The following is an 18,801-nucleotide window of genomic DNA, read 5'->3' on the forward strand; positions in this document are numbered from 1 at the left end:
ATGGCCAGTATCCAATCAAAAATTATTAGAAATACAAAGACGCAAAAAAAGGATGAAATTAAGTGATAAAGATTTTAAAATATCTATTATAATTATGTCCACAGATTTAAAGAAAAATATGAACACAATGAAGAGAAAATGGAACTATAAAAATTGATCAAATAAAACTTTTAGAGCTGAGGGACTTCCCTGGTGGTCCAGTGGCTAAGACGCCACGCTCCCAATGCAGGGGGCCCGGGTTTGATCCCTGGTCAGGGAACCAGATCCCACATGCCGCAACTCAGAGTTTGCATGCTGCAACTAAAGATCCCACATGCCGCAACTAAAAGATCCCATATGCTGCAACTGAAGACCCCACATGCCGCAACTAAAAGATCCTGCATTCCGCAATGAAGATCCCGCACACAGCAACGAAGATCCTGCGTGCCGCAACTAAGACCTGGCACAGCCAAATTAATTAATTAATTAAATAAATATTTTTTAAAAACTGGAGCTGAAAAAACCAGTATTTGAAGTGAAAAATTCACTGGAAGCGCTCAATACAGATCAGACACTACAAAAGAGAAGACTGATGAACCTAAAACCAGAGCCAAACTAAAGGTACAAAATATAAGCGAACAGAGACTTAATGATACATGGGACAATATCAAAAGCCAAAAATACATGTTATCAGAGTCCCAGAAGAAGAGGAAAGATGTGAAAAAGAAAAAGTACTTAAAGAATGGATTTTTTTCAAATTTGATGAGAAAAAACAAACAACAAATTGAAGCAGCAGCAGCAACAACACAAACCCAAGAATATAAGTGAGCCCAAAGGAAGGTAAGCACAAAGAAACCACACCAATGTAAACCATAATGAAACTATGGAAACGATGAAATAAAAATCTTAAAAATGGCCAGAGGGAAAAAAGACAAATTACATAGCGATGAACAAAGGTTAAGATCCATCACAGACCTCTCATCAGAAACTATGCCTACAGAAAACAACAAAATAGTTTTTAAATGACAAAAGAAAAAAGTCAATATAGTTCTCTATATACAGTGAAAATAAGTCAAAAATGAAGACACAAGGAAAACATCTTTGACAAAAGCAGAAAGAACTTGTTGCCAGAAAGCCTGTACTACAAAAAAAAAAAGTCAAAGTTTTTCAGACTGAAGGAAAATAATACCAGAATCTCTGATGTACAAAAAGAAATAGTGCCAGAAATCATAAATCTATGCATAAATATAAATTTATCTTTAAAATTTATTTAAAAGATAATTGGCTGTTTAAAACAAAAACAGTAATGATCTATTAAAAAGTTTACAACATAAGTGAAAGTAAACTCTTAAAAAAAGAAAAAACAGCACGAAAGATGGAAGAGGGCCAAAGAAAGTGATATTATAGTAAGGATCTAACATATGTGATATGATCTATTACTTGTAAAAAAAAAAAAAAAAAAAAAAGTTTTAAGTTAAACATGTATATCATAAAATCTAAAACAGCCACTAAAATAAGAAATTTAAAAGATATAGCTAATAAGTCAATAGACTATTTACTATTCCATTTTATTTAATCATTAATTACTAAAAATAGTAATTTTTCCTATTCCATCATTTGGAATAGTAAAAATGGAATAGCAGAAGTTACTTAATCCAAAAGAAGGTAGAAAAGGAAGGAAAAATGAAAAAAGAACACATAAAACAATACAAATGCCAAGTGGAGGACTTAAACCTAATCACATGGAAAATTATATTAAATGTGAATGTTCTGCACTCCAATTAAAAGAGAGAAATCCGAATGGAAGAAAAGCAAAAAAAAACTATTACTATCCACAGAAAACACACCTTAAAAAAGAAAGACACAGAAGAGTTGAAAATATATATGATGTAAAGCATATCAAAACAAACCTGGAGTAACTACACTGATATCAGACAAAGCAGACATCAGAACAAGCAGTTATTATTAGGGATAAAGACATATAATTCATAATGCTCTTAAATGTTCATGAATTCAATAAAAATACATGATGCAAAAACTGGAAAAAGTGAAAGGAGAAATAGATAAATTCAGAATTATAGTTGGGAACTTCATATCTCCTCTTTCAGTAAAAAGTTACCTTCAGTAAAAGGCTAATAATACAAATAAACAGAAAATCAGTAAGGCAAGAAAAGACTTGAACTGTGTTATCAATCAAATTGACCTATTTGACATTTATGGAACACTATGCCCAACAATGGGATAAAACACATTATTTTCAAGAGTACGTGGAACATTCACTAAGACAGACCATATTCTGGGCCATTACGCAAACCAAAACAGATTTTTTCAAAGTGGAATTGTACAAAGTATGTTCTCTGATCGTGATGGAATTAAATTTGAAATCACTAACAAAAAAAAAAATTTTTTAATCACCAAATATTTGGAAATTGAAAAACTCACTTTTAAATAACCCATGTGTCAACAAAGAAATACAATGGAAATTAGAAAATTAGAGAACATACTGAGTGAATACAAATATTTGACAAAAAGAGATTTAAAGTTGTTAAAGAAACTTTCACCAAAGTAGTAGAAGAAGGAAATACTAAAGAGCAGAAATCAATAAAGTAGAAAAAGAACTATAAGAACACTATTCATTAAGACCAATGAAACCAAAAGCTGGTTATTGAAAAGATTAGCAAAACTGATAAACCTCTAGGCAAACTGACCAAGAAAAAAGATACGTATTTCCAATATCAGTAATGAAAGGGAAGGTATCAGTACAATCCTGCTAATATTTTAATATAATGACAAAATGTTAAAAATAAATTAATGCCAATAAATTTGGCAAATTAAATGACAAAACAATTTACTTGAAAGATACTTAGCATCAAAACAGACAGAAGAAAAATTAAAAATCTGAATCTATTAAATTACTTGAATTTATAATTAAAAGCTTTAAACAACATAAAACCTCGTGGCTCACTCATCTTCTCTACTGAATTCTACCAAACAGTTAAGGAAGGACCAGTACCAATCTTACACAAATGCTTTTAAAACTAAAGAAAGAAGAAACATTTTCAACTCATTATGAATCCGACATTACTGCCGATTCCAAAACCAGACCAAAAAAAAAAATAATAAAAGAAAATGACAAACCAATATCCCTCATGAACATATAGGCAAAATACTTCATCAAAATAACTGCAAATAAAATCATGCAATATCTAAAAGGGTAATCTACTATGACCAAGTAGTGCGCGCGCTACACACACACAAACACACACACACACACACACACACACACACACACACACACACACAGACCAGGTGCAGAGTGAGAGGTCTGAGAAAGCATCCCTCATGCTTGGGGATGAGAAGAGCAACCACTGAGAGAAAGGCATGAAGTTCAGCCTGGATCCTTTCTACCATCTCTAATGCATGGGAGAATAAAAGCCTAAAACCACTGAGGGAAGTGCAACAAACCCTTTGATTTTCTGAACAATGTTGAAAACCCATTCGAGCTATGAAAAGGAAGCAGCAAAAAACCCTATACGCCTAGGGGAGGAAAAGGAATTCCAGTACAAGTGGAAGTGGGTGACACACATTAAGAAGTTCCCTTTCCTAAAACTTAGAACACCACGGTTACCCAGTCTACTATAGTGGGTATCTTGCTGTTTTTTGATAATGGATCCAAGTGGAAATGGGAGCAATTGGGATGTACAGGCTTGAGTGACACAAACTGACCGGTGGCTGCGATTTGCTCCATAGTTTGCAGCCCCAAAGAGAGATGTTTTTAACCTGTCTTCCAACTGGTACATCTGAAGGCTATGCTATAGGCAACAGCCCAAGGCTCAGTAAAAATACAACAACGTTAATCAAGAGGAGTATTGCTCAGAGCCATGAGGATGGAACAGAGGGATCACATCCACTCTCGGTTTTCTGGAGCTGGCACTGAGACTGAACAGCTGCAGCAGCACAATGGATACCATCAGCTTATAACTTGGCCGAACTATCAGTCAACCAGGTCTAGGTATTCACAGGAACTTCTGTGCATCAAGGACCCCAGTGAACCAGTGGTTTGCTTCAGGCGATGGAATGAAAGTAAAGGTTTCCCCCAAAAGGGTTCACTTCCATCCCTTCATGCAAAACTAAGATTACACTAAGGCGAGGCCAGCTGCACCCTTGAATAAACCATTTTCATTTGTTCATTTGACTTTCAATGAAGTCTACTGGGCCCTTTCCTTGTTAGTCGTCAAGTCCAAGTGACATCAGGCCAGAGAGTCACAAGGCACCTATGGGTCAGGTGACTGGTTTTAACAAGACTGTAGCAGTAGGCCTGTTCAAAAGAGGTGCACTTGGCAGCTGGGTCAGGCAGGTGGCACTGCTGTGCTAAGAAATGGCCTGAGCACTTTAGCAGCCACAAAGTCTAACTAAAGCTGTGTTTTTTTCTTTCCTCCTGGGATGATACATTGTACTAGATCACCGGGGAGGGGACATGCAGGAGCCCGTGAATGGGGCAATCTCCTGTTAATTTATAAACCTTCACAACATAAGCATGTAAAAAACATCAATACCAAATACACATTTGCCAGGGGAAGCCAGAACAGTACATGAATAAGCCCAGAGGCTCCACCCACACTTTAGCTTTTCTTGAATTTGAGTGCCACCCACCGTCCACCCCCCAGGAGGAACACAAACTAAGGACTTTCACACACACATACAAGGGACTAGCCAGCAGACGACATTATTTTCTGACCAGGAGCGTGGGGCGTAGAGTAGTGGGGGGCTGGCTTGTAGAAGAGGGCTGAGGTGGTCGGAGGCTTTTCTCCGGCAGGTTCCTCGCCCCACGGTCAACGCCGCTTCCTCCCACATGCCTCCAAACTCCTCTGAGCCCCTGGGCCTAGGGGCTGTTGAGCTGCCCACGTGCGTGCTGCGACAGCTCCACCCTGCAGTCCGGTGCCTTCAGCCTCCCTGCCACCTACTGTGCTTTCTCCCCACAGGACCAGGTTGGAGGGTGCTTGGGCACCTCTATCCAACAGAGCTATAAAAGTTTGAATTTCTCCCCTCTGCTTGCACTCCCCTGCCATACTTGGCTTTTATTTTAAGCAGCTGAGGTTAGAGCAGAGAGGGAGAGGAATCAAAGGGCACAAAGGGAAAAAGAAGCTCTGCACCAATAAGCAAGACTTTGCAGCTACATCCAATTTCAAGCGGCTGCCTACCTGGACTCAACAAATGAACTTATAATGTATTAAGTCTACCCAAAGCTCTGTATCCTCATTGCTGAACGCCTTTTATTTTAGCTCCGGGGAGCCCTTGATTCAGTAGCTACAGTCATACTGCCTCCTGTGGCGGTCCAGAGGCTTGCTGCCTCACAGATGTAATTACATTATTTCTTCCTATAGCCTGGAGCCTGAGCAACAACCATAGTACCATTTGGGCAGCTTCATTTAACTGCTTAGCCTCTAAGAACTCATTAACACGTAAGTCAGTAAAAGATCTACTAGCTCACCACTTAAACAAGAGCATTTGCTATTGCATCTCATGCTCTCTAAACCAGCCCACAAGGGCCTTTGTCTTCTCTTTTGTAGGAAGCCATGTTTCAGTCAACATCATGTCTCCGTTGCCAATATTGTCAGAAATCGTGAAGGGTCTAGGATTTTACCCTATTTGCAGGCTATGAAGCTAGCTTCTTTCTGTCATGTATACTGGCAGAAGACACAGCAAGCAGTATGAGAGATCATGTCACTCTGACAGTTCACTTTCCTATCCAAGTCCTCCTGGCAGAGGGACCTGGTTGGATACTCTGGATACAGTAGGTTTGCATCACAGCCAAAGAACACTGTGCTGGACAATTTACCATTTTTATAACAAGCAGAAGCAAGTCTGCTCTTTGGGGAGTTATTATTGCATCCCTCCAAGTGGCTAGCTTCCAACACAACCCTGAGAAATGGACCAGGTAAAGAACAGTCAGGTCTTTTCATTCTTAGCATGCCCAGCAATCCCCAGCATGCCCTAGGACCTTCAGGGATGCTCAGGGCCCATGGCAGAATGCTTCTCCCAACACACTTTTATCAAATCTAATACCAGAGGTCCTACACAGTAGCATAAGGCAAGAAAAGAAATAAAAGTTACACATGGTTCAAGAAGAAGTAAACTGTCTCTATTTGCAGACAACGTTAATTGTCTGTACAGAAAATACCATGGTATTCACAAAAAAAGTTCCCAAGACTAATATACGAGTTTAGTGAAGTTGCAGGATACAAGGTCAATATACAAAAAATAATTGTATCAATATTTCTCTCTACTAAAAATAAACAAGGATAATAAACAAGCAAAGGACTCATAACAGCACATAAGAAGGGATGTGCCATAGCTTTGTTAAATATATAATCTAGTTAATCAGCTGACTTGGTTTCAGAACACAGAAATGAATTTGATCCTGCATAATAACCTACAATAGAAGAATTATAAGAAAAATGAAGCAGCAACAGAAAGAGAAACCAATGTGGAAAAAAAAAAAGCATAAACATGTTTGTGTAATTCTTTGATGGAAATATAAGAGAAAAACATCAACAAAATCCGTAATATTTAAAAATGCAAAAAGGGATATAAGGCAGTCAAAAGAGCATGCCAGAAAATTAGGGTCGGGGTCGTAATAATTTGGACAAGGGCCCCAAACAACATGCCAACAGCAGGACAACAGACGGAGATTAAAAAGTAGTAATAGTCACAGGGTCCAAAATCGAGGTTTGGATGAGAAAAAAGGAAAGAAATGCCATGTATTCATTGCTGTAATAGATGCTGGCAAATGACTTACAATCACATACTGTGAAAAATAAAAATGAAAAATTTTAAATGCCCAACTTAGGTGAGATAGGGAAGGATGAGGAAGAATGCTGGAGTTTTTCGGTTAAGACATACAATTCTGATGCATGTACTTTATCCAATTATAATCAGTTTTCAATTATCCTCTTTTATAGATAATGAATTACCAATATTGTTGACTCTTTACTACCCTGGCTACTCCCTACTTGAGGGAGGTTTCAGCAGATGGTCCATTTCTATTTTTCTGGTAAAACATTTGTTGTGATAGAAATTTAAAGTTGAGAAGCCAAATGAAATTTCTGAATTGGCTTTAAACTGAAATAATCCTTTCTACCTTGGCCTCTAGTATCAGAGAGAGTTTAGAGTTAGCTATGTTAAGTATTCATTGAAAAAGTACTCCTGAAGCAATACAATTTAAAAAGTGATTTTTCAGCAATTAGAAACTGCTTTTGCATATATACTTTGCAAATAGTTTCAAAGCACTGTCAGTTGTGGTTAATTCCAATATTTCACAAAGTTGAGGGTTTTTTATTTACAAATTCAAAATCATCAAAAATTCTGCAGCATTAGAGCCAGACACAAGCTAGATAAGAATGATCTGATACGAACAGTAAATTTAAATGTGAACAGTAAATTACTCTCTCAGACTCAAAGTTGTCCAAACCTAAGGAGGCAAATATATAAAATTACAAGTCAAGGACTCCCATATCAGGAATTTTAGTTCCTAAAATAAATAAAAATCAAAATGTTTTTAACTTAAAGAAAAACACAGTTTGTGAAGAGGGATTTTAATAGAGATATGTGAGGGTTAGATTCACATCTGTTGCTTAGTTATTATTAGGAAACTTAAACTGCTTTCCCAGGTTATTATTAACTAATTAATAAGTAATCTATAAAATGACTTTGTAACATTTGGTTTTAAATCACTAATTGCATTTTTCAAAATTAGTATCCTATATGAATACAAAATATATTAAATGCAAAACTGTGAAAATCTGTTGCTATGGAAGTAAGAATCTGTAAATTCTGATGTTTATAATTTGATATTAATTTTTTTCATGAAAAGAATATAATCTGATTCTCACTCAAGGGGTTTAGATATCTTCTTCTTTGTTAAAAAGAAAGGAATTTAGAATTATCCTGCTAAGAGATCAAAGAACCTTATAATCATCAAACCAATTTGTGGTTTTAAAAAAGAAAATTATAGGGCAGTTCCCTGGTAGCCTAGTACTTAGGATTCTGGGATTTCACTGCCATGGCCCAGGTTTAGTCTCTGGTCGGGGAACTGAGACCCTGCAAACTGCGTGGCACGGCCAAAAAATAAAACAAGAAAGAAAAAGAAAAATATACTAAGCATTGTATGCAGTAAGAAGTAACTATTATTTGTAATATCTTGTGTATCCCTAACCACAAGTCACAGGGAATAAAAGGTGTTGTCTAGACCTGAACTTTCTTGCTGTCATTATGTCTTACAGAGATCCCAGGATTTATTTTTTCAAAACAGTCTAACTTGGAAATACTGTCTCACAGAGAGCTAAACAAAACACAGAAATATACATCAATTTAAAAAGTCAAAGCTATATCGTGACCCAGAGAATGCTTGACTTGTCAAAAGTCATGTAACTAATAAGTAGTGACTGAACCCAGATCATCCAATTTTAAGTCAAAACTACCCTCAGAATTTTCCAAAGACAGAGGGCCAGCTACATATAGTTAGAAGGGCGTTTGCAGACTTCTAACTTACCTAGACTGACTAACTTACCTACACCTTCTCATGTCATTAAACTTCTCTGTGCCTTTGTTTCCTCTACTTCATGGTGATATTTTGACGATAAATGTAAGCAAATACTTGAATTCTTTGGCAGAAAAGCACTATATGTATTTCACTATGTTAATAACTTCTCATCTCTACCACAAGTTTCAACTGATATCTTTTCTTTACTTTTAGTTTTAAGCTGCAAACAACACTATATGTGTGCATGTGCACACCTGCGCTACCTTTCAGCATGGCTGGCATTCTAAGATCCTTTTCTCCAATTTTCAAAATGCATGAAAAGTAGCACAATATTTTAATTTTTATCATTATCAAAGCCCTGCCACCCAAAGCTCTACAGAAAACTGTAGAAATTCACAGCAAAATTTTCCACCACATTACTCTCAACTTCTGTGGAAATGCAACTCACAGCTCATATACTATTCAGCCAGCCCCCTGTGCAGCTTAAACACTAGCAGTGGAAGATTAAAATGTATACTGATTTTCAAAATTATAAACAGTAACTTCAATTACAAATTAAAAACCTAGCACATATTTTAAAAAATGCACATCACTAACATTCCTAAAATAATGGAAATAGGTAATCAATATTCTAATAATTCAGTGATTTGCAATGTCTTCTGTTTTGTTAAGAGATATAGAATCCAGCCACTTTATATACTCAAGTCTAAGAAAAAGGTTTCCTCAATGTGTTCCTCAATATTGAAAACAGAAAAGTATTCATAAGTAACCAAAATTAACAGAAATTTAAATTTAAAGTAATATTTTGTTATCTACACCATTGTTTTTAATTCTTTTGACAGCATATCTTAAAATAATTTAGCTTTGTAACTTATGAGGACATGTAATTAACTTCCTTTTTCCTTTACCAATATATTTACCCAATAACATTACCATACAGCTGCATACGACATTAGAGTACAGCAATCCACTAAAAGTACCCATGTTAAAAACAGAAACAGCAGTTGAAATAAAATATGATGGCACATGATCAGTACATATCTACTGAGCAGGGGTTACCAGAGGTGAAGACTGAATAGTAATATCAAAAGTAATGCACATGATTAAATCTTTTCATACTGAAACTCTACTACTAGCAGTGGAATTAAAAAAAAATTGTAGGGTGTAATCACCTTAAATCAAGCTTTATTAATATTTTGAATGAATGAATGAATACCTGAATGAATGACTACTGCAGTCATAATAATAGTTAACACCTTGAGATGTTCACAACAATTTGGAATACACAGAGGAGATGACCTGAATACAAACAAACTAGTTGAAATTCAATGTGTTTCACAGTAAAGATGCAGTGCCCTTCTATTTGTAGAACAAAGAATCTCAACCAAAAACATATATACAACTAAAATATTTTCAAGTGCAATTATCCGAGGCTTTAAAAAGAATATATACATTTTACTATGTAATTCTTTGTTGCCCCCCGCAACACCACTACCCTATATCTTTTTAATGTTTGGCAAAAGTGAACAATAAACCAGAATATGCATTTTTTTAAAGACTAATTTACTCCTGTTCTATTTAAGAGCAACACACAACCACTTATAACTATAGCCTTTTAAAAAAGCATCCTTATATAAAACAGTGGGGGGGGGGGAATCCCTGCTATACATATGAAGCACAATTTAAGCCCAATACAACTGACCAATCAAAATTAGTGAATGCACTGCATCTCTCTGCAGTGGAGAGAAGCCACAAGGTAGGCTGTCATTCTGCAAAAGCTGCCCAGAACAGGCTTTCCTCTGAAAAGCAGTGCCATTCCTTTTTAGAAAGACTGAATCTAAGTGCTGTCTCTGGAGACAAGAAGCCTTCAGTATGTTAAATTACTTTCATTATGTATTTTCAGATGCTTATTGATTCCACAGTAGGAAGAGTGAGAGACTGCAGCAGCCTCCAAGCAGCACTACATGTTCCATACATTAGCAGTACTGCTGAAACAATAGCACAGTACAGACACACATTTTCATTAAGGTCTTTTTTGAAGAGGTGTTTATGACCCTCTTCCCCCAGTCCTCTACTAACCAGTGAACAAAATGAATCAATCAAAACTGGAAATGCTTCAACTACATCAAGAATTTATCAAATCTTTAGCAGAGGTAAGATGTGTTCCTTATTATAGTATTCAGCTGCTTTTGAACCAGCATAGTGGGGTAAAATTACTTTGAAAATTTTCAGCCTAAATTTTAAGCGTTTATTTGCTTAATTCTACTTATTGCTAAACATGTATCTTTTAGATCTATTTATTTTAAGACATGATATGTTTTAAATGTAATTTTTTAGGATGCAATGTTAAATACAAAGAATATTCTTTGTTGAATCACTCTGAAGATAGATATCAGCTTTTTAAATCACTTCAGTTATACTAAATATCCTTAATTTCATCAGTAGTCTTTCTGAAGTGTTCAAAAAATGCTTATATTTCTTGAAAGAATCAGTTTTACTATTTAGCTATTATTTATTACTCAATTTTATGTTTATTATTGGGCATGTTCATTGAAAATTATTTAATTTGCAGTCACCTTTTACATCACCCTTTACATTTCAATTATATGAACAGTTCATCAATGGAAATTTATAGTGTTTGATCATGGAATCTGTTTTAATCAGTTAAAATTCAAACCATGTGCTGATAAGCAAGCGACAATATTTTACAGCAGGAAATACTGTAAAATTTATTATAAAGATAAGAGGGAATGACAGTATGTTTAATGTATGCTAATTGCTCATTATCTCTGAAAATACAGGTTAACTTCTAAAATGAGAGCAGAAGTTGGTTTAAAAAATACAGCTTTTCTTTCATGGTAATATTTGTAATGTTAACTCTATTACTAAATATTATACTTACAGTCTTTGTTAGGAAAAGAGAATATTTAAAGAAACCGTTAAATTTATGCATAAGCTATGGCTCTAATAATACAGTTTGCTTACTTTGATAACAAATACTGTGTATGGTGTTAAATAAACACAACTAAAGTAACTTTCAATTAACAGGAAATTATTAGGAACCCTATTCCTTAACCATTTTCTTTTTTCTTTTTCACAAGGGCCCAAAGCAGCTAATTCAGTATTTACAACTGACAATATGAAGAATGCATCTGACCCATCACCTCCCTAGCTGTCTGAACCACAAACTGCAGGATATTCTTGCAACAATGATTCTAAGACATTAAGGAGTTAAAACCAGAGAATATAGGTCTACGTTACTGCTGGGATATACCACATCGACAGTAACCATCCTAAGAAGATGCTATATAAAACAGCCACAAAATGAAAATATAACTGTAAAAGCCTGAAAACAAAATGGTGAGCATTTTTAAAGGGAGAGTTTATAATTTAACATACCAAAATTGTGGAGCCACCAATTCCTGAAGAAACAATGAAACATGGATTGCCAAGAGAATGACATACATTACCAGCAAGCTAAATGAAGCTTTAGCAAGTATTTTTCTGCATTAAATATTCAGATATTCATATCAATTGATATTACTAAAGGATTTTTCCATCTGAGTTTTATGACCAATTATGTATCCTCTTCTAATGAAAACAAACCAAATTAAATAGCAGATGGTTTTTATCAAGAGAACATGGACTGGACTTATAACCAAGTTATGTGACCAAGAAATCATTTCAAAATAATGAGGACTGCTATAGAAACAGATTTACATTTGTAACAAAAGGATGTCTAAGTACATTTTAGAAGCTAGAAACCTTATGTTTCTTTTGTTTTCATATGTTCTGGAAAATAAAGAGACATCATCACATATTCTCTCAAAGGGAAACAATTCCTATCATTTGAGGAAGTTTCTCTCGGTCGTGACTTTTTAAGGCAAAACAAACACAAGTATTTTGTACTGGTCTTTAGAAATTCATCAGCCAACTAAATCTCACAATTCATGCAGTTGAAGTATTGGAGAGAAAAATGAAAGAATTCCTACAAGACATGAAATAAAACACAGCTACTTCACTGTTGTCAGGTAAAAACTCATGTCCAAATCTGTTAATGACATCATGTATCATATTGTGAAAAACTGCTATAGTGAGCCAAAAGGCCCATAAGGCAACAGCAAACAGGTAGGTCAGAAGATGCATGCACCCCAAGACACTGTTTAACATTTACAAGAGAAAAGAATCTTGCTCTAGAGTAGATGCATTTTCCTTAATTATCATCTAAATTGACACTTCTGCTTTATTTAATTCTAAATCTAACTGATGTGACAAAGACCTGATGTTTAATCTGTCAGTTCAGAAAATTTGGCACACTTTAAAATTTTCCATTTTTATAGGATTTCAATGCTGGCTAAGACCTTCACTTACTCAAATATATGCCTTTAGTAAGCTCAAAAGAAATTAATAATGTTAGCGTTTGTGTTTCTGAAACACTACCTTTTAAATAATATGCATAAATAAAACTATATTCTAAAACTTGTCAAAGGTTACATCAAGTGAAAGGCTAACATGAGTTCTGAAAATTATTAGCTTTTATAATTTGTTATGATTTTGCAGGCAAAATGCTGTACTTGAAATGTGAAATATAGTTGGTTGTATGATTTTATATTTTAACTAAATATACTAATTACTGACATTTTAGCCCAGCAAATCAGACATTATTTTTATAAATTACTCTAAACTTCTATATATTAAAACATAGATATGCATGAATTAGCAAGAGTTTGGTTTTTTCTTTTAATTTTCCTCAAAATGATATACACTGGGTGATTTACACAAAAGGTTTCACAGGAAATGTGTAACTTTAATAGATTCCTCAGAAAATGGGCTTCAGATATTCCTTTTCCCTAAAATTTCATTTTTTGCTTAAAAATTCTGTTTAATAAAATCAACTGATGCATTCTTTTAAACCACCTTAAAAATGGCTATTTCTTAATATGATATTAAATTTCAATTTTCTCCTTCTACAAGATATGAAAGGGTGTGGTCACAAAATAAATCATTCATTCATAAGAGTGATTAGTGCTCTTTTACTAAGGTCTGTGGTGTTTTACTTCAAAATAATGTCCTTTTTTTCCAATTTTTGTAAGTTTGATTGTTATAAAGTTCAGTGAGCACTTTCACTGAGAAATATGAAATATTTATCATTTGCCTACTTCAGTGGGCAATAACTCCATATATCCCCAAACACACTGTTGACTGCTGAATATGAATTTCAATCAAGAACACGGACAAAGTGATTTAAAACAAACTAGTGCTCTGTGCCATTTGTCATTTTAAGTGAACATTTGTCCTGTTCATTTGAAATCTCATGGGAATAATTACACCTACACTAATTGTGCTACAACATGTTAAAATAGCATTTATTTTCCACCTACTCACAACATTTTAAAATGAAATCTTAAAACACTGGGCTAAAATTAGTTTTGCATACTGGGTAGTTTTATTATACAAAAATATACTGTATCTCAAATAATAACCTTGAAAAACCCAAATAAGGAAAACCTTTTTAGTTTATTAAACAATTTTAAACTATATAGGAGCAATCCCCAGTACAGTTATTTCTTCAAATGGGGAACCCAATTTCCTTTTACATCAAAACAGTGCAAACCTTGATGTTTCCTAATTCTACATTTTCCATTAATAGTTTATAAATTTAAAAATTAAACTAAGTACACAATAAAAATTTTTTTTTTACAAAGAACACAGGTTTTGTACGTCATTTAAATTGCCAAATATCAAATAGTTTATTCTATTTCACTTTCTAGGGAAAAAACCAACTGCTCCAAAAGAATGTGTTTTTCTCCCATTCTGGAAATCAACATGCAGCCTGAATCTAACATTACAGTGCGAGATGACATTGATGACATCAACACCAATATGTACCAACCACTATCATATCCATTAAGCTTTCAAGTGTCTCTCACCGGATTTCTTATGTTAGAAATTGTGTTGGGACTTGGCAGCAACCTCACCGTATTGGTACTTTACTGCATGAAATCCAACTTAATCAACTCTGTCAGTAACATTATTACGATGAATCTTCATGTACTTGATGTAATCATTTGTGTGGGATGTATTCCTCTAACTATAGTTATCCTTCTGCTTTCACTGGAGAGTAACACTGCTCTCATCTGCTGTTTCCATGAGGCCTGTGTATCTTTTACAAGTGTCTCAACAGCAATCAACGTTTTTGCTATCACTTTGGACAGATATGACATCTCTGTAAAGCCTGCAAACCGAATTCTGACAATGGGCAGAGCTGTAATGCTAATGATATCCATTTGGATTTTTTCATTTTTCTCCTTCCTGATTCCCTTTATTGAGGTAAATTTTTTCAGCCTTCAAAATGGAAATACATGGGAAAACAAGACACTTCTGTGTGTCAGTACGAATGAATACTACACTGAACTGGGAATGTATTATCACCTGCTAGTACAGATCCCAATATTCTTTTTCACTGTCATAGTAATGTTAATCACATACACCAAAATACTTCAGGCCCTCAATATTCGAATAGGCACAAGATTCTCAACAGGGCAGAAGAAGAAAGCAAGAAAGAAAAAGACGATTTCTCTAACCACACAACACGAGACTACAGACATGTCACAAAGCAGTGGTGGGAGAAATGTAGTCTTTGGTGTTAGAACTTCAGTCTCTGTAATAATTGCCCTCCGGCGAGCTATGAAACGACACCGTGAACGACGAGAAAGGCAAAAGAGGGTCTTCAAAATGTCTTTATTGATTATTTCTACATTTCTTCTCTGCTGGACACCAATTTCTGTTTTAAATACCACCATTTTATGTTTAGGCCCAAGTGACCTTTTAGTAAAATTAAGGTTGTGTTTTCTAGTCATGGGTTATGGAACAACTATATTTCATCCTCTATTATATGCATTTACTAGACAAAAATTTCAAAAGGTCTTGAAAAGTAAAATGAAAAAGCGAGTTGTTTCCATAGTAGAAGCTGATCCCATGCCTAATAATGCTGTAATACACAACTCTTGGATAGATCCTAAAAGAAACAAAAAAATTACCTTTGAAGATAGTGAAATTAGAGAAAAATGTTTAGTACCTCAGGTTGTCACAGACTAGGGAAAAGGCTAAGTTTCACCAAACCCACATTCAGAAGTTTTAAATTTAAACTGTAAAGAATTACTGCCAAATATAAGAAAAACATTTTAAGTACTGGTTATGTTGTAAATTTTCAATGTAAATGTCAAGATTAGATTAGGTCATATATATTCAATTTTTTCATTACTTAATGTATTTGTTGCATGGCAGTTTGTTAAGGTAATATCATGTGTATATTTTGTCAATATTATGTCCATCAAAAGACATTTATGTAAGTCATATTTTCTAAAGAATAAATACATAGCCTTAAAACACTGTATAACTTTAAAATATAACTGACACAGGTATCCTTGCTTTTTTTTTTTTATAAAGTGTATTGTTTCTAAGCCACAAACTATAGATATATCTATATGTTAACAACCGGAATAGCATTTTAATATAAAAACCAAAATTATGGGCTCCAAGTAACCAAAATGACCCAGGATTTTCTATACCACTATATTATGTTTTCTAGCATAGTCTACTCGCTATAATATTTGATTCATCAAAAATAATGAACTATATATGAAACTTTATCCTTTTTGGAATGTAGGAAATTGTAGGATTTATCAGGATTTTAAAATTCAAGAACCAAAAAACAAACAACCGTGTATATGCACATCAAGATAGGGAAACTTTTGAAATTCAAGTTTATTATGAAAAAGAGACTGATTTTCTAAGATCAAGGGCACTATGCCTATAATATACAAATGAACTGACAATAAAAGGAAGGAAGAAAACTAAGGCTTCTTTCCTCCTTCCTCACTTTGGTTGAGTTAAGCCAAATGCTCTGGAAATACAGTATACTGGCAAAAAACAGTGCATTAAAATAAACAGACATCATAACTTTATTCAAGTCAGCCTTTTTGTATAACAGAAGTTAACTACTAAAATCTGAATACAAGGAAGGAAAAAAAAAAAGACTTTATGTCATTATAGAAAAGCCAACTCTTTCTAACTTTAGAAACATAGCAACTTTAGAGTCATACAATTTACACAATGTTCCTACACTCTCAGAGCTCCCAAGTGTTTCCAAATATAGTAGTCCTCTTCAACTCTCAAAATCATTAAAGTGGCAATAAATCTTGTGAATTTTTTTACTCTACACCACGTAATTAAATTTAAAGCATTTTGCCTCCAATCCCCAATTCATGTTAGAAAACTGTGAAATTACTAATCCTAACTATAGATATCAGGTTTGAGAATCTCATATCACACAAGTATTTTCCAATTGTTATAATCTAATAATCTATCAATGAGTGCTAATTATCACTGTACCTGAAAAACAGCAATAGTTATTTAAAGTAGGCAAATACTTGCTCCCTTTTAATTCGTTAACTGGACAATTCTTTATTGTTTTTTCATACTGTATTCACTAAATCAAGTAGCAACTCATTTTTAAATAAAAAATTTTTATGTCAAACAATTCAATAATAATCTCTCATTGAAAGAAACATGTTTTCATTAGGTGGTCTTCTATAATTAAAAATTAAATGTTGGACTGTGAAGAAAACAACCAATTCAATAATATACCACTTTTATGTAAATAAATGAAATTCATCCAATTTAGTTTACTGAACACCTTATCCCTTGGGGAAATGAGCACCATGCAATAGCAGGAATTCATTGAGGTTTACATGACAAATTTAACAGTGATATATTTCTGATAATAATGTTATGTTGACATAATGTCAAATCTTGGCAAAGAAGCGGTTTCCTCCTGCCTTACTTTGTATTCTTTTATGGAATTAAAGAAATGCTTCAATTTGACAAAATGTAGCATAAACAACTAAGACTTATTTTTTGTAAACTTAAAGAGAAATTAGTATTGCATAAAGACATTAAGAAAATTTTCATTCAACAAATATATTTAGCACAAAGTATCTCCTAACATATTCATTTAAAAATTTTTAAATAATTTTGTACTTGGATTTCTGAGCATAAATATTTTAATATTTAGCTTTATAATCTTAATAAAAATTAGACTATTTTTAGAAAAGTCTTCATGTTAAGAAAAACCCATTGTGTTCTAAATATTTTTCATCTTCAAGTCTATAAACATGCCAAAGAGCTCAGTTTAAAAACATTCTTCTAATAAACCTGCGTAAACTGCGTTCATGCCGTCTTGTTCTCTGTAATAAGAAATCTAACAAAATAAAGAACAAATAGCAAATATTATAATGTTGCCCTCTAAGCTGTTACTACTTCTACACTTGACACTGGAACTATTAACAAGCATTTCTGCCTACCTGTAATGATCTTTCAGACATACAAAAGTGCACCCACTGGTTTACAACAAAGAATATTCATATTTACCAGATAACCTCTAGTAGCTTTTCAGTGTTAAATAACATGTAATATGTAAACCAAAATAACATTTATGTTAAAAGTTCAGCTTTTAAAAACAAGTCACAAATATGTTTGTAATTACTGATCTCGGCTTAAAGGAGAGAATGAGAAGTTTAGATAATTTTTTATTTAAATGTTGTTCAGTGAAAAGGTGAAATATTTTTATTTTTCTTATGATGGCCCTTAACACAATGTGTAAATTTTTTGCTTTATTTCAAATAATTTTACCAAAAAAAGCATTAATGCTAATTTTTCACATAAGAATGAAATTTTTAAATGCAAAAGCAATAGAGATAACAATACATTCAATATGGGATCTTCTTAAAATCATATTTTTCTATCCATATGCCACAAATAATATCAATTTCTATATAGCTAACTGGGTTAGTTCTTGAAAACTACTAAGAACTATTCTTTTAAAAACTAACCAAAGATGAGCTCAACAAGATATGGAACTGTTGTTTTCTCTTTTGTTTCCTAATTTAAGGTCATTGTTATTCTACCAACTAGTACCCAACTGATGTTCAGACATAATAAAAATGAATTATTTACAATGATGCTTTATTTAAAAATGCCATTCATAGCAATGAATAATTCTATACTGCTCCCCCATAATAAGTCAATTTTTAGGTATATGGTCTATTTTTAATCCCCCAAATAAAATTATACCAAAATCTCAGCTCTCTGGACATTAAAAAATCAAACTCCTCATTTCACTGAGATTAGACTTAAACGTAAAAACCTAAAAGAGGGCTTCCCTGGTGGCGCAGCGGTTGAGAGTCCGCCTGCCGATGCAGGGGACGCGGGTTCGTGCC

General features: G+C 33.8%; 2 protein-coding genes across 3 annotated transcripts in view; one reads left to right on the forward strand and one right to left on the reverse strand.

Moving 5' to 3' along the window:
• Nucleotides 1–18,801, reverse strand: part of LOC103084041 (conserved oligomeric Golgi complex subunit 5) — a gene marked incomplete at its 3' end in the record, with an annotated part of 235,716 nt that overhangs the window by 142,993 nt on the left and 73,922 nt on the right. The gene's annotated exons all lie outside the window — the stretch shown is intronic.
• GPR22 (G protein-coupled receptor 22) lies at nucleotides 10,285–16,225 on the forward strand. Of its 2 annotated transcripts, XM_007455374.1 has the most exons (3): nucleotides 10,285–10,674; nucleotides 11,623–12,552; nucleotides 14,293–15,929. In XM_007455374.1, the coding sequence occupies exon 3, from the start codon at nucleotides 14,318–14,320 to the stop codon at nucleotides 15,617–15,619; it is 1,302 nt and encodes a 433-aa protein (XP_007455436.1). In that variant the 5' UTR covers nucleotides 10,285–10,674; nucleotides 11,623–12,552; nucleotides 14,293–14,317; the 3' UTR covers nucleotides 15,620–15,929. The 2 variants fall into 2 exon arrangements, with proteins under 2 accessions (XP_007455436.1, XP_007455435.1); XM_007455373.1 differs by lacking the exons at nucleotides 10,285–10,674; nucleotides 11,623–12,552 and adding an exon at nucleotides 12,579–12,649 and having other exon boundaries at nucleotides 14,293–16,225.

The sequence above is a fragment of the Lipotes vexillifer genome, unplaced genomic scaffold (genome assembly GCF_000442215.2).
Source record: "Lipotes vexillifer unplaced genomic scaffold, Lipotes_vexillifer_v1.1 scaffold1578, whole genome shotgun sequence".
In the NCBI taxonomy this organism is placed as follows: domain Eukaryota; kingdom Metazoa; phylum Chordata; class Mammalia; order Artiodactyla; family Lipotidae; genus Lipotes; species Lipotes vexillifer.